A 14,277-nucleotide genomic window follows, 5' to 3' on the forward strand; every position below is an offset into this window, starting at 1 on the left:
CAAATTCAAAACATCTGATTTCATTGACATGGTTTACCTAATACCAATTTCAAAAGGTCAGTATTTAACCTGGACGGTTAAGAATATCCACTCTAAGTAGTGGTCATAATGAGAGTTAATATATTATAGATACAAATATATTATATATATATAAAAGAATTACAGAGTAACTCTGCTTCTTAGAATTAAATAAAGATTCTATATAAAATATTATGAATATCTTTGTTTTTCAAGACTTTTCAAAATTCTGGATATATCATTTATTAATTTTTTTTATTATCTTACTACTTACTGCCTTTGCCGGCTTTTATTTATATTTATATTAATTGTATTCATTACATTACTTATAAACAGGTTAATCTTATGATTTAATATTTTTAAAAGAAGGTAAGAAGTGTTTAAAAGTATTTCAAATCATAGGTTTAAATAGAAATAAATATAAAGATAAGAAATATTGTAAAAATATCTGAAATAAAGATTCAAGAAGAAATAGATATAAAGATAAGAATATTAAAAAAAATATTTAAAATAAAGATTTAGAAAGAAATAAATATGAAAATAAGAAATATTTAAAAGATACCTGAAGTATGGATTCAGAGAGATAGATATAAAGATAAGAAATATTCAAAAGATGTCTGAAGCCAAAATTCAGGAAGGAGCAGATGTAAAGGTAAGAAGTATTTAAAAGGTATCTCTGTAATGAAATAACCCAGTTAGCAGGAGTAAAGCCATTAGGATGATGTATTATAATAATTATAAGAGTTATAAGATTATTAATATTGGTTTTATACTCCCTTGACACTTATGAAAAATTAATTTATATTTATATTAAATCATTATTTTTTTGATAAATAGTCTATCTCATGGATATAGACTACTTTTATCATTAAAAAATAAATTTATAGTATTTAATAGCTAATTTCTTATCTAGTTAACAGGCCTTCTACTCTGACAAGTAGATTTCATCAGTCTCTGTTATCAATGATCTCATGACTTCTATGTCTATTACATTAAATTATCCTGGTGGCTCTAATCCTGATAACTAGGCGTTATATCATATTTTTATAGAATAATATTATCCATGAATTACTTATTCTTTAAGAATCAATTCATTTTCTAAGTACAATCTAGTTTGTCTTTATTATACTCTATAATATTCAGTGATTGCTTCTTTATCTAGTTACTAGGCTTACTATCCTGAATTCCTGATAAATATATTCTATTATAGAATATAAATGATTATGTTATTCTGCTAATCATTAATTGAATGATAATGTTATTAGTAGAAGATAGAGTAAGATTAATAAGAAACAATAAGATATCAAACCAATTTAATATCTTATTTATGTATATATAACACCATAAATCAGGATTAATTATTAATCTAGTATCTATATCTAGATATATTCAAATATTAAAATATATGAGAAAGCTCACACGACACTTCTATAGATCAATCCGACTCACAAAGTTTTATATTCAAATATTCATAACTTTTTTGTTTTTCATATATACTATATGTCATATCTCAAGGTCTACAGGGCGGCTAATACTATAACATCTTATTGTCATCTATCAATATTATCTTTATAACTATAACTATTGAATAATCGCAGGGGCTTTTCTGAAAGATGGAATAGTTCCACATAACAGATATATCCCAATTAATAGTGTGGTTTAGATACTCCAACGAAACGAATAATAACCGGATAGCTTTCTAAAAGCAGAATATGAAAATTCGATATAGTATAGTAATCCGTCGCCGACCTTCAAAACACGACGGCCGTAGTAACGACTAACATATGACCAAGACATACTCAGTGAACTACGCTAACTATACAGTATTTCATCTACCCGCTTGGATTTCATAGGTCAAGTCCGCGAGAATACATAGATATACGCGAACTTCTTCATCTCTTGTATATCATCCACCTGAACAACCTTCTCATCATTGAACATGACCCACGAAGTACCATTACTTCCTGGCACAGGCTTACGCACGATAGCGACATAGTGCCTGTTGACTGTTAGTTCAAACCCAACAAAGTGGCAGACATACATACCCAGCATGCACGGATGAGCCTTTATGGCACACTATTGACTGTAATTGGTATTTCGCTGGCGTGGCATCAGAGTCTTGACATTTATCACTGGGTTCAGGGATGTCAGAGTCTGAGCTGAGGTCCATTGAATCCTCCGGATGGGTGAACACCCAATCAATTGCCCTGTTGAGATCCCCGTCCGTCGCTGCCAATGCCCTCCTGGCATGACTAGAATTTATGCCCATTTCAGTCAACTGCGCAACTTTAGCTGGGTCTTGCTGGCTCCCTGAGATGCTGGTAACCATCTTATCGAGCGGCTCATCGATATCAGGGTCTTCCATGTGAGCAAAGAGCCAATTCATGGCAGCCTCAACATCCGAGTTGCCGGTCATATAGAGCGCCTTTTCGCACCTTGGGTTCGGAAAACCCATGGCAACAAGCTGCTCAATCGCGATTTCATTGGGCTTAAACGCATTTTCAGGTTCCTGGATTTCAGGCAGAAGCTCCTCATTTGGATCAGGCCCGGAAGAGAGGTAAGTACCAAATTCTATAGGCTCTTCATCAACTTCTACCGGAATATTCAGCTTTGTAGGTACCCAATTGATCAGCTCGAACCTTCGCGCATTGATAACCAACTTCTGCGGTAGGGTCTTAAAAGAAGTTTTCTTACTGAACCCTTCCGTGGAACCGCAGGACGGGCAGCTGAATTCAACGACTTCTTCGGCCGTGAATACATCCAGACATTCTGCTAGCGTGACACTCTCATACTCGTTCATGGAGTCAGAAGCATCTGCATCGGGGAGTCGACGAGCGGGAACAGGGATTGAAATGTTATCCTGGGCGTCCGCCCTGTAACGAACCTTCTTGCACCGTAGACATTGGAGACGCTGCTGCACAGAGAAGCCGAATGAGGTGATTGGATTATCTAACCCTTCGGGATGCTTGGACAAGCTGATCTGCTTGAAGAGGTGAAGCATAAATTCGAACGCATCCTGTTGTCTCATCGTCGAGAATTCTTCATGATTACGGCCGACGAGATGTTTGAACATAGCGGGTGCTAAGCCCTTCTGATGAGGAACTTCAGCTGAATCAGGTGAAGACCTAACATCGCTATCGGGTCGGGAATATCTGCCAGAGAGGATGCCGTCGGCCAGCTTCCGCAGTTGGGTTTCAAGGTCCTCGGCTGGCCTCTGCGTGTGCGGCGGCTCGCTGTTGGGATGGTAATATCGTTTTTGGAACTCAGGCAAGGCGAAAAGACATTGGACAACACTTGAGAGATAACAGCTGTTTCCTAAGTTAGTCAAGCCAGTTAAACCTGGTCCAAACACAGGTGTAAGTTCATGGCCGTCCTCAGAAGTCATCGAAAATTCCCATCTCATATTATGCTCCACTTGCATTTCCATAAGGCTCTTCTCTGTCTTCTCACGGCTCGCTAGATTGATGCCCCAATTGGCAAGATGGGTAGCCAGGTTAGGATCGGTCCTTTCTTCATTGCATCTATAGCAATACACGTCAGCCGAACCATCTGCAGTGATAGAGCCCAGCTTCACTGCAACAGCATGCGACTCCTTGTCAGAATGCGCAAGTGCATGCGAGTTTCCTCCCACTCCGCCAAACTGACTGCGACCGCAGCCAAGGTTTCCGCATTCTAGACATAGCCAGAGGTTCTCTTTAAGGTTACACATGGAACACTGGACCAGCTCTGACGTGCAATTGTGAGCATTATAGTGAGGGTAATGTAAAAAGAGAGGAGCAACGCACCCTTTGATTCAATCTGTCTTGATGCTCCCTGTATGAGATTAATGGTGTGTTCGCAGGGGATGAACTCCTGCTCCCAGGCCTTGACTTCCTCTCTTTTGGAGAAGGTCATCGCTTTCATCACGCCATCAATTACAGCTGGCAGCCTACCCCTGGAAGCGTCGAGATCACTCTGACGGCAAGGATAACAGACAACACGCGTTTTCGTGTCATAGCGGTCCTCATCAGTTTCAGCTGCGATTGCAAGCTTCGAAATCTTCTGCGGTGGCTCATCTCGCTGTCATTGCATCTTGTCAATCACATGCAACCAAAAAAGTATAATCCAGACAAGTGATATTGGCACACACCTGGACCTTTTTACGTGATCTTCTGATGTTGAGCGCTAGAGGGTGACTGCAACGTTCATAGTGGAGAAAAGCATGATTTCTATCACCAGCGCAACCTCCATTGAAGCATGTTAAACAAACATTAAGCCCATGTTCATCGTCCTGGATATTTTGTTAGGCGTCAAATTGATAGAAAAACAATGGGTACACACTATTGAGTCGAAACACTGTGTACAGTCCTCTCGATATACAACCTGCGACGTAGCCGGTTCCCTCAGTCCTGCGATGTAGATAATGGTTAGAAACCTGTATGAGCACTGTACTCCAGCTTTGGCTATAGTCGCAACTGACCTTCAGACGTGACATGGCTACAAGAAGCCATCATGAGGAGTGCTGAAAGCTAATGTAGAAGCCTGATACAACTTATTGAATGACAGCAATCAGTCCGAGTCCCACGATGCAATGACTTTCAGTAAGAGAGCATGCGTCCTCTCCATACATAAAAGTTATTTTATAAGCATAAGGCGGCAGGTGAAATTTTTCAATATCTGCTTTGTCGAGGCTTTGACTGTTAGGTATGTAGAAAGGTGGGGTAAAGTGGGAGAGATCTTCAACTAAGATACGTAGTGTATTGTGTAGACGGAGTACTGTGACGGGGTACCGGTTTTCATATGGATGTATGGTGTATTACGACATCTGCTCTGTACTACTAACCTTAGACCATTAAACACGTAATATTCGCATTCCAAAGTGGGGTGGGTGCTTAACGCGCTCCTACCGCGTACTACCCCGGGTCGCGTCTCGATTTGTTGTTCATGCAAATGTCCTTCAGCAGTAGCAGGATTGTACCAGTACCACCAAGACCGCCACCTGCTGTTCATCATTCCAAGCTCTGAATTACACCACCCCGAGACATTGCTTGTATTTCTTTATTCTAAGTCTGTAGGACGGCACAAGGTTACCTTGAAACTATTTCAGATGTCTTCAGAAGCAGCATCTCAGGTCTCCGTTGGGGCACTCAGGTCAGTTTCCTGGAACTCCCTGTGCATTATCTCACTAATTTCCCTTAAGCGCTATCTTCGATGATACAAAGCCTCAAACGCGTGAGCCTATTGTTCAATGTGTCCAGATAAAGCAATTGCCATCTCAACAGAGCCACCCGGAACGCTACCGAGCGGTATTCAGTGACATTTCAAATTATGTGCAGACGATGCTTGCGACCCGTAAGTGTGCCATAACCCTGATGACTTGCCTAAGACACTGCCACTAACCTTGATCTTCCAGAATTGAACCCCATGGTGTCTAGTGCGCTATTACGGAAGGGATGTTTTGTTCGCCTGAAGTCGTTCCAAGCGAACTCCGTGAAAGGCAAGAAGTAAGTGACTACTGACGTCTTCACCACCAATGATATACCTTACATACGAGATAGGATCCTTATTATTCTCGACCTTGAAGTCTTGGAGGGACTGGGAGAGGCCGAGAAAATTGGCGAACCAAAACCACTCGAAAGTAAAACAGATGAAGACGACAAGCACCAACCCACTACAATCTCCAGCAACGGTTTCTATGGATCGAAGATGTCAGGCGCACAGGCCCAGTCAAATACCGGAGTGCAGTCAGCACGACCTGTTTTGGCCGCAGCGCATGCTACTATATATCCCATCGAAGCTATTTCACCATATTCTCACAAATGGACGATCAAAGCACGCTGTACGAGCAAGACAAACATCAAGACTTGGCACAATAGGAATACCGAAGGGAGGCTCTTCAGCGTCAATCTACTGGACGACAGTGGCGAAATACGAGCTACTGGATTCAACGACCAATGCGACATGCTGTATGACGTCTTCCAGGAGGGCGCTGTATACTATATCTCCAATTGCCGCGTGCAAATTGCCAAAAAGCAGTTCACGAACTTGAACAACGATTATGAGCTGACTTTTGAAAGGGATACGGTGGTTGAAAAGGTCAGTCAGAGTGCTCGGTTCGCATTGAACTCTTAACTTACCATGTCGCATCAGGCAGAGGATCAGAGTGATGTTCCCCAGGTTCGATTCAATTTCACTTCTATCGGTGACCTCCAATCGGTAGAAAAAGATACTACGATCGATGTGATAGGCGTGCTGAAAGAGGACATGGGGGTTTCACAGATCACATCCAAAACTACAAACAAGCCCTATAACAAGCGCGAGCTGGTCATGGTTGACAATACCGGGTTCTCTGTTCGCCTGACTATCTGGGGCACTACAGCTCAGAATTTCAACGCCTTGCCCGAGTCTGTAATAGCTTTCAAAGGCGTGAAGGTCTCTGACTTTGGCGGGCGTAGTCTGAGTTTGCTGAGCTCGGGTTCAATGGCGGTTGATCCTGACATTGAGGAAGCCCACAAGCTCAAAGGCTGGTATGACGCACAAGGCAGAGATGAGAATTTCTCTTCACATGCTTCCTTATCAGGCACAGCCTCATCAACGATGAAGTCAGACCAGTTCAAGACAATCGCCCAAATAAGAGAGGAGCAATTGGGTATGTCCGAGGAAGCGGTTTACTTTTCGCTGAAAGCAACGGTCGTCTACATAAAGCAGGACAACATGTCCTTTGCTTATCCTGCTTGTCTCTCAGAAAAATGCAACAAGAAGGTGACCGAGCTTGATCCCGGCCAGTGGCGCTGTGAGCGCTGCGATAAGACTCACCCCCAACCAGATTACCGCTACATAATGCATGTTAATGTCAGCGACCATACCGGCCAACTTTGGCTAAGCTGCTTTGACGACGTGGGCAAATTGATGATGGACATGTCAGCCAATCAGTTAATGGAACTGTTCCAGACGGATGAGAAAGCAGCTGGCGACGCATTCCAGGATGCCAATTGCCGGACCTGGAATTTCCGATGCCGTGCCAAAATAGATCATTTCGGCGAACAACAACGGTAAGGCAATCCGTTCCATGGCTCAGATGGCACTGCTAATATTCACTCTACCAGTATACGGTATCAGGTATCCTCGGCCAACCCGATAAATTATTCCCACGAGGCTTCACGCCTTGCCGATCTTATTGAATCTTACAATGTATCTTGAATATGCTCTCAGCATGTTGAAGGCTTCTTGAGACTCCCCTTGCAAGCATTGTGCATCTTTATTTTTTTACAACACTCTGTTCAATGAAATTTTCAAAATTTGTGGCTTTGGGATTACGTGACACCGGCTGCTGTCACTAAGATAGGATGCATACCAGAAACGATGATGGATCTTGAAAGGTGCTACAAACTGAACAAAGAAAATATAAGCCAACGTTGATTCTGTGATACCACACTTGACTAGCATTAGCTGGCGCTTGGACTTAGAAGAATAGCCACGCTGATTTGCACCCGCATAGACTTGCCAAAGAGTTCGAACGGTAGTGACTTCTGGCAGATAGCGGGAATTCTTCTAGATATTTACATATGAAAGCAGGTGAGTCCAATGAACACAGATAGTATAGGCAATTTCAACAGATATAGTGCTGTTATCAATGTTCATAAACTCCTTACTGCTGTATGGTTTCAATTCCAGCAGTGTGTCCATACCTCCTTTAGGCCTTTATGATCGGTTCCTGAATCTACCTACACACATGTGACGCCCGGAGCACACGAGTGTGTGGGGTTTTTGAAACCCGTTACATTCTCTTTGAGATTCCGAATATACATACTAAACTGCTAAAGAGCACATGACAAATATCTGAACGCTATCAACTAGATCACGGTGAATTAGAATGGTAGATCAGCTTGTCCTGCAAGTAAGCAGTTAACCAACTGTTGGTCATGTAGTTAGTTAACAAGCAGTTAACCTAACTAACTAACGTAACTTCCGGCCGCGCCGGCCACCCGCCCGCACCGGCCACCCAGTATACCGCCCAACACGTTTCTACATGCAACCACTCTTTCTATCAAAGGCAGTGAATTAGCAATGAGTAATACAATGATTCTAGGGCGGTGTACTAGGGGTGGCCGGCGCGGCCGGGAGTTACGTTAGTTAACTACAACTTTGTCATTATGACTAATTGCCCTCCATTTGATGACAAATGATGACGCTGAATGCCGTACTGCATAACCGAGACAAATAACCACAGGGCAGAGTAAAAGCGATTTAGAAAAATTTGGAGTCAACCCATCTAAAGTGTCAAGCAAAGATGGTAGGCATCATGAGAGCCATTGGTGAGTTGCATTGCTCAGACTCTCGAGCGTGATATGCTAAGAACACCCAGGTATCCAAGGGGGCAAAGGAAGTGCCGATGCTTTGTTCGTTGACCAGATCCCAATACCGAAGCCCAGTCCTGGGCAGGCTTTGGTCAAGATCAAGGCATTCGGGCTGAACAGAATGGACTTGCTTCAACGCGAAGGAAAATATCCTCTTCCTCCGCAAGCTCCTAGCACCATGGGGGTCGAATTTTCCGGGGTGATAGAGGAACTTGGTGAGAATACAAGCAATGGCTTTCAAATCGGCGACAGTGTTTTTGGCCTAGCCTATGGCGGTACGTGGCATTCTTTTTGATAGAGTGTGTAAGTATTCATTACATTTTGTCAGGGGCCTATGCGGAATACATCTCCGTGTCGACCAAGATGTTGATACACAAACCCTCGGGGTTGACATGGGAGGAGGCTGCAGGAATACCAGAGGTATGCTTGACCTTCGACTCCTAGGGAACCAATTTGTAATAACCATGGCACCATCTCCTTAGACCTGGATAACTGCAAGCCAGGCGCTCTATCTGATTGGCGAATTCAGCGCTGGAAAGTCCGTTCTTTGGCATGCAGGGGCTTCATCCGTATCAATTTCCGGGATCCAACTTGCGAAGATCGACAAAGCATCTGCTGTCTATGTGACTGCAGGTTCGCAAGAAAAAATTGACTTCTGCGTACGTGAACTAGGGGCTACTGCTGGGTATAATTACAAGAGTCAAGACTGGGCCTCCGAGATACTGAAAGAAACGAATGGTCGTGGAGTCGACATTATCGTCGATTTTGTGGGCGCCGCACATTATCAAGGTAATCTTGACGTGGCCGCACGGGATGCACGTATTGTCCAACTAGGACAGATGAGTGGTTCTGTCCTCCCTGCCAATACTGACATCAGTGGAATCCTGAGGAAGAGATTGAGGTTCGAAGGCAGCACTCTTCGCAGCAGGGATGAAGATTATCAGGGAAGACTACGTGATCTTCTGGTGGACCATGCTTTACCCAAATTCAACGATCAAACGTTCAAGGTCTTTATCGAGAAGGTTTTCGCATTTGAAGAAATCGCGGATGCCCATAGGTTGCTGGAGAGCAATCAAACCAAGGGAAAACTAATATGCACGATTAATTGAATGCAAACTAGCCCGGTTGAGAAGCCAACCACCGACTTGAAGGTGGAAGCGGAGACGGTCGGCGTACATACAAGCAAATCAACAACGACATCACTACGAAGGCAGCCATGGTAGAGAACGCAGGTTTAGTGTAGGCATAAAGTAGTGGCGGAACGTATCCCAATGGATGCCCGCAAGTTTTGTAGATTCTTAAAGACGCCCTGATCCGGTGATTTTCTTCTTTTCGAGTGCTGGTTTTTTCTGAGCCTCCTTGATTCGACGCTCTCTTTTAAGAATACTATACTATATCTATATACTACTCGGCTGCAAATACAACTACGACGGAGTAGGACTCCGTAGACTCGTCTACTGCATGTAGGACACAAAAGGCTAGATTGTTCCGCGGCGCAGACAGTAACTAACTGGATTAGGATTAAGGAGCGGGACGGAGCAGCACTAGGGCAAGAGTTTTAACCATATGGAGTACTTTATCCCGAATCAAAGTTTTGCTCCAGACAGGCAAGCCCAAAAAGAAAATAGCGAAATAAAAAAAAATACAATAAAAGTATTCTAAGGGCAAAAAGAACGCGCCCTCAAAGCATTCACTGTTATTTCTTCGAGACGCAGCCGATTTGCTCTACGATTATTTTTCTTTCTTTCTGTTACAAAATCTCTTACACATATTCTCCACTTTTGAACCTGAGAAAGTTCAAAGCAACAAAAACAACATGGCCAAGCGTGAACTCCAAGATAAGGGTAGCACGGAGCATAGGGCGAAAAAGAAGTCAAGAAACGAAAAGCACACAAAGAAGGCCGAGGTCTCCAAGGCTGGTGCGCAGGCTTCTGAGACGCAGAACACTGACCTGAAAGAGCCTTCCTCGGCAGTCATAGAGAAATTCCTCGAAGAAAATTCCGTCAAGATCACGGACACCTTAGAGGGAGCAACGAAGCTTCATCCCATTACCTCTTTCTCTCACCTACCTACCTGCAATAGTGCACTGTACCGTCCTCTTGAGTCATTCAGTTCCCCGACTGCTATCCAGTCAGCAACCTGGCCTTTCCTGTTTGCTGGCCGTGATGTAATCGGCATCGCTGAAACCGGGAGTGGTAAGACGCTCGGCTTCGGCTTGCCCTGCCTGAAAAACTTACAAGACTCGGCGAAGAAGGGAAAGCCTTATAAGCCGACAGCGGTGATGATTTCCCCAACGAGAGAACTTGCAATGCAAATACATGATCAGATCTCGAAGTTCGCAGAACTAGTGGATATCAAGGTAGCTTGTATCTTCGGGGGTGTGAATAAAGATGAGCAACGCCAGGCCTTGAAGACTGCTGCTATTGTCGTGGCGACACCAGGAAGATTGAAGGATCTTCAGAATGATGGCTCAGTCGATCTAGGAAAAGTCAAGTATCTTGTTCTGGATGAAGCGGATCGCATGCTGGATAAAGGTTTCGAACAGGACATCAAAGATATCATCCGCCCCATGCCGGTGTCAAAGCGTCAAACTGTTATGTTCACTGCGACCTGGCCCCCGGTCGTTAGGGACCTTGCTGCAACGTTCATGACTTCTCCTGTGACGGTCACAATTGGTGGAGAGCCTTCGGCTGATCCGCGCGCAAACACTAGAATCAAGCAAGTTGTTGAAGTGGTGAAGCCGCACGAAAAAGAACAGAGGCTTGTACAGTTATTGAACAAATACCAGAAGGGCCCATCCAGCTCGGATAAGATTCTGGTGTTCTGCTTGTATAAGAAGGAGGCTGTGCGTGTTGAGAGACTTCTTTGGAATAAAGGCTTCAAGGTTGCCGGAATACACGGAGATTTGGGCCAACAAGAACGGTTCAAAAGTTTGGATTCCTTCAAAAAAGGCGTCTCAACTGTTCTTGTCGCAACTGATGTGGCAGCTCGTGGCCTCGACATACCTTCAGTCAAGCTCGTCATCAACGTTACGTTCCCCCTCACCGTTGAGGATTACGTACATCGAATTGGCCGGTTAGTAAAGTACCTCGTCCCCGTATGTTGTGTCTCGCCGACTAATTGGCTCAAAGAACTGGCCGTGCTGGAGCTGAGGGCCATGCCATCACTCTATTTACTGAGGTTGATAAAGCTCAATCCGGAGCGTAAGTAGTCATTGTCTTGGAAGCATTCCGATCAATTTTTAAACCGAGACTAACATGTTATAGTTTAATAAATGTTCTAAAAGCGGCTAACCAGGATGTACCCGAAGATCTTCTCAAATTCGGGGCAACGGTCAAAAAGAAGCAACATGACGCATATGGCGCTTTTTTCAAGGATGTCGACACCAATAAGACATCAACCAAGATCGTTTTTGACGATTGATGATGACTCATTCGCCTTTAGACTTTGGAGTTCGGGACGTTTTGCATTTCACCAGCTCGCGGGCTTTTGTGTAATATATGAACAAAGATTTTCTCTCGAGATAAGACCTATACACACCATTAGACTGTGGCTTGCATGTAAATAAAACGGTGAGACTTACACGAGAAGAATGTACATAGCTCCAAATATCAGTGCATCTCTCGTGCTATAGATATCAAGAGCATATAGACCCTTTGAGGTAAGAACCATAGACATCGTGACACTGGCGATACAGGTAAGCGGCCGTGGGCTAACTTCAGCAATAGCCATACCGCTTCCGTGTCGAGACATGAATTTCCGAATGAAGGAAAAGCTCCAGATGATGCGAACTGCCATGTTGACAATATTGGCATATACCATTCCGTGGGCACCGAGAGCGCCGACTTTCAAGAATAAGTACGCGGCAGATGCAAAGCATGCTGAAAACACCCCCATCCATACCGCTTGTCTGCGTAGTTCTGCCGAGTTTGCTGCCGATGAGACAAATGCTTCACTTATACCGTTGAAAGCTAGAAATGGTATATAGTAGCAATAAAGTGAAAGCAGGCTGCTGATCTTGGGTGAAGCCCAGATGCGCCCGCCTAACAGACGTAGCAATTGAGGTGCCAGAACTGGACCGAGGGGGAACCCCACAATAGCCATCAGACTATATGCATGGAGAACTTCTGTCAACTGAGTTTTAGCAGCATCGATGTTTTTCACACGTAGATGTCCGCTCCCGCCAGAGTTTAGCAGTGAAGAAAAGAGCGTTCGACTGCTTTCTTCAATGGGCTGAAAAAAGACGCGAGCTAGGAGACCCCCGTAATTAGAGGCTAGTGCGTATATGCCTTGGTCTTCTAAACTCGTCATTGTTGCCAGCATCATTGAATCACCCTGGGTGAGAAGATGTTTTATCACGGATTGAAAGAACACATTCGTGGATAGCCCTATCATCGGCCATGAGAACCTTCCCATGAAATACTCTGATCTGTCCCTGGACATTTTTATCAGATAGGATATTGTAAGTTTACTTTCCCATAACCTACCTTGACTTTATCTTTGTGGGAAGCATAGAAAACTTCTGCGCGTCTGTAACCCCCGACAGGGCTAGCATATAGCCGCAGATGAGAGTGGAAGAATAACAGAGATAACCAATTGAGAATGGGAGAACGCCAATGCTATGGCCGGCTCTGGAAGCCCACGCACAGGCAAGGCAGGTTGTAAGGCTTTTTACAAAGGCTGCACTCATTTCAACCACTGCACGTTGTCTGTGTAGCATATATTGCTGCACTACAGTGAAGAAGGGCTCAGTGGAGAGCTCCATAAGGGATGCAATGGATGTGATTATCACGCTTGCGTAGTAGTAGGGTAACTCTGACACCTCTCTCGATGCTAGCTGTACATAAGATGCAGCAAATGCCAGAGCGAACAAGAACCCCAAGGCAAGGCTCAAGTAGGACATATTCACTACTGACTGCGAGGCTATGGTTCGGGCTTCAGATACATCATTGCTCCTTTTGGGAGCTGTACCAGTGCTGTCCTTGTGGGAATACGTGGTGAGGGGCTTGAGTTGCAATGGCTGTCTTTGTATAGCCATCCTGATACTTTCCCTGGAGAAAAATAATATGGAGATGAAGTATAGCTCCAGTTGGGACGCAACACCCATTATGGCCGGAGGTAAGCTCCTCAAAACCAACTGATTGGCGGTGAAAGTGAAAATCCTCGAGGCCAGTTGAACGATAATCATCATCGTCGTCCCAGATGCTGATGATGCCAGCATTGCGCTGACATTCTCATCTACTGCTGACATGTAGACAGGATAAAGCCCGCGGGCATCAATGGCTCTCTTATCTAAGGATCTCTGTGTTTTCGTAAAGCTGGCCCTGCAGCCCGGACTTACAGCAGAGGAAATGAATCTCACTGGTCGACCCCCTGTCGGAAGAGGGAGAAAGGATAAAATAAGAATAAGCTCGGCGAAAGAAGTCCGAATATTGCTCAGCATTGGCAGGAAGTATATGGGTCCCGCCGAAAAGGCCACGTGCTTTCTGAGTACTAATTTGCGGTAGTTCCCGTTCCCGTGCTCTGGAGTTTATCTGCCAGTGTCTAAGCTCCTCAATTCGGTTTTATAGCACAGGCACAGTTCAACGGCAGCATTGGCTAAGTGTATACAACGAACCGTAATTATATGCGTTACGCTCACGATTAATCGTGTACCTTTTGTATTGTGAAACTCGGTGTTCTGAGGTGCTTTTGAAGCGTTGTGCGCAGGTTTTCAGCACACGGGAAGAGTCACATTATTACATTCTGGTAGTTACTTGCAACGCGCAGACCTCGTACTCAATCCGAAGTTGATAAAGGAAACAAATCCACGCGTTTTAACACCGAGCTACTCGTCATTGGGTTTTCTGCTTAAGAAGGATTAGCTACATAAATTCACACTGCCTGCATCCAAGGAAGCGCCTCGGGGATTGGCTGTAGCGGC

General features: G+C 44.3%; 5 protein-coding genes across 5 annotated transcripts; 3 read left to right on the plus strand and 2 right to left on the minus strand.

Annotated features, from left to right (window-relative positions):
- Nucleotides 1-1,711: 1,711 nt before the first annotated feature.
- On the minus strand, nucleotides 1,712-4,745 carry BO87DRAFT_370295 (ubiquitin-specific protease UBP14). The gene is made up of 6 exons (XM_025622019.1): nucleotides 4,478-4,745; nucleotides 4,339-4,406; nucleotides 4,148-4,288; nucleotides 3,804-4,077; nucleotides 2,064-3,744; nucleotides 1,712-2,017 (listed from the first exon to the last, which is right to left on the minus strand). Exons 1-6 carry the CDS (start codon nucleotides 4,509-4,511, stop codon nucleotides 1,873-1,875), a joined length of 2,343 nt encoding a protein of 780 aa, XP_025474199.1. The 5' UTR covers nucleotides 4,512-4,745; the 3' UTR covers nucleotides 1,712-1,872.
- Nucleotides 4,746-4,942: 197 nt separating this feature from the next.
- Nucleotides 4,943-7,572, plus strand: BO87DRAFT_370300 (replication factor A subunit protein RFA1). Its single transcript, XM_025622020.1, has 6 exons — nucleotides 4,943-5,148; nucleotides 5,198-5,349; nucleotides 5,411-5,501; nucleotides 5,556-6,093; nucleotides 6,148-7,049; nucleotides 7,104-7,572. The coding sequence occupies exons 1-6, from the start codon at nucleotides 5,105-5,107 to the stop codon at nucleotides 7,195-7,197; spliced, it is 1,821 nt and encodes a 606-aa protein (XP_025474200.1). The 5' UTR covers nucleotides 4,943-5,104; the 3' UTR covers nucleotides 7,198-7,572.
- Nucleotides 7,573-8,022: 450 nt separating this feature from the next.
- BO87DRAFT_346025 (NAD(P)H-quinone oxidoreductase) lies at nucleotides 8,023-9,723 on the plus strand. Its single transcript, XM_025620886.1, has 4 exons — nucleotides 8,023-8,312; nucleotides 8,363-8,629; nucleotides 8,683-8,774; nucleotides 8,837-9,723. Exons 1-4 carry the CDS (start codon nucleotides 8,288-8,290, stop codon nucleotides 9,461-9,463), a joined length of 1,011 nt encoding a protein of 336 aa, XP_025474201.1. The 5' UTR covers nucleotides 8,023-8,287; the 3' UTR covers nucleotides 9,464-9,723.
- A 249-nt stretch (nucleotides 9,724-9,972) lies between these two features.
- Nucleotides 9,973-11,960, plus strand: dbp3 (RNA-dependent ATPase DBP3). The gene is made up of 3 exons (XM_025624446.1): nucleotides 9,973-11,429; nucleotides 11,486-11,557; nucleotides 11,621-11,960. The coding sequence occupies exons 1-3, from the start codon at nucleotides 10,171-10,173 to the stop codon at nucleotides 11,775-11,777; spliced, it is 1,488 nt and encodes a 495-aa protein (XP_025474202.1). The 5' UTR covers nucleotides 9,973-10,170; the 3' UTR covers nucleotides 11,778-11,960.
- On the minus strand, nucleotides 11,587-13,734 carry BO87DRAFT_381076 (nuclear division Rft1 protein). Its single transcript, XM_025624447.1, has 3 exons — nucleotides 12,842-13,734; nucleotides 11,938-12,789; nucleotides 11,587-11,884 (listed from the first exon to the last, which is right to left on the minus strand). Exons 1-3 carry the CDS (start codon nucleotides 13,603-13,605, stop codon nucleotides 11,785-11,787), a joined length of 1,716 nt encoding a protein of 571 aa, XP_025474203.1. The 5' UTR covers nucleotides 13,606-13,734; the 3' UTR covers nucleotides 11,587-11,784.
- Nucleotides 13,735-14,277: the final 543 nt, after the last annotated feature.

The sequence above is a fragment of the Aspergillus neoniger genome (genome assembly GCF_003184625.1).
Source record: "Aspergillus neoniger CBS 115656 unplaced genomic scaffold BO87scaffold_60, whole genome shotgun sequence".
NCBI classification, from domain to species: domain Eukaryota; kingdom Fungi; phylum Ascomycota; class Eurotiomycetes; order Eurotiales; family Aspergillaceae; genus Aspergillus; species Aspergillus neoniger.

Bases quoted from the DNA above. Each gene is read 5' to 3' on its own strand.
- BO87DRAFT_370295 (XM_025622019.1), bottom strand. From the start codon at position 4,511: ATGATGGCTTCTTGTAGCCATGTCACGTCTGAAG. The intron at 4,078-4,147 runs GTGTGTGCCAAT...ATGCAATGACAG, and splicing joins GATCACGTAAAAAGGTCCAG to CGAGATGAGCCACCGCAGAA. The intron at 3,745-3,803 runs GTGCGTTGCTCC...ATTGCACGTCAG, and splicing joins AAGACAGATTGAATCAAAGG to AGCTGGTCCAGTGTTCCATG.
- BO87DRAFT_370300 (XM_025622020.1), top strand. From the start codon at position 5,105: ATGTCTTCAGAAGCAGCATCTCAGGTCTCCGTTGGGGCACTCAG. The intron at 5,350-5,410 runs GTAAGTGTGCCA...TTGATCTTCCAG, and splicing joins GCAGACGATGCTTGCGACCC to AATTGAACCCCATGGTGTCT. The intron at 5,502-5,555 runs GTAAGTGACTAC...CATACGAGATAG, and splicing joins AACTCCGTGAAAGGCAAGAA to GATCCTTATTATTCTCGACC.
- BO87DRAFT_346025 (XM_025620886.1), top strand. From the start codon at position 8,288: ATGGTAGGCATCATGAGAGCCATTG. The intron at 8,313-8,362 runs GTGAGTTGCATT...AAGAACACCCAG, and splicing joins AGGCATCATGAGAGCCATTG to GTATCCAAGGGGGCAAAGGA. The intron at 8,775-8,836 runs GTATGCTTGACC...CCATCTCCTTAG, and splicing joins AGGCTGCAGGAATACCAGAG to ACCTGGATAACTGCAAGCCA.
- dbp3 (XM_025624446.1), top strand. From the start codon at position 10,171: ATGGCCAAGCGTGAACTCCAAGATAAGGGTAGCACGGAGCATAGGGCG. The intron at 11,430-11,485 runs GTTAGTAAAGTA...ATTGGCTCAAAG, and splicing joins TACGTACATCGAATTGGCCG to AACTGGCCGTGCTGGAGCTG. The intron at 11,558-11,620 runs GTAAGTAGTCAT...AACATGTTATAG, and splicing joins GATAAAGCTCAATCCGGAGC to TTTAATAAATGTTCTAAAAG.
- BO87DRAFT_381076 (XM_025624447.1), bottom strand. From the start codon at position 13,605: ATGTCAGCAGTAGATGAGAATGTCAGCGCAATGCTGGCATCATCAGCA. The intron at 12,790-12,841 runs GTAGGTTATGGG...AAAAATGTCCAG, and splicing joins CCCACAAAGATAAAGTCAAG to GGACAGATCAGAGTATTTCA. The intron at 11,885-11,937 runs GTAAGTCTCACC...TGGTGTGTATAG, and splicing joins GCTATGTACATTCTTCTCGT to GTCTTATCTCGAGAGAAAAT.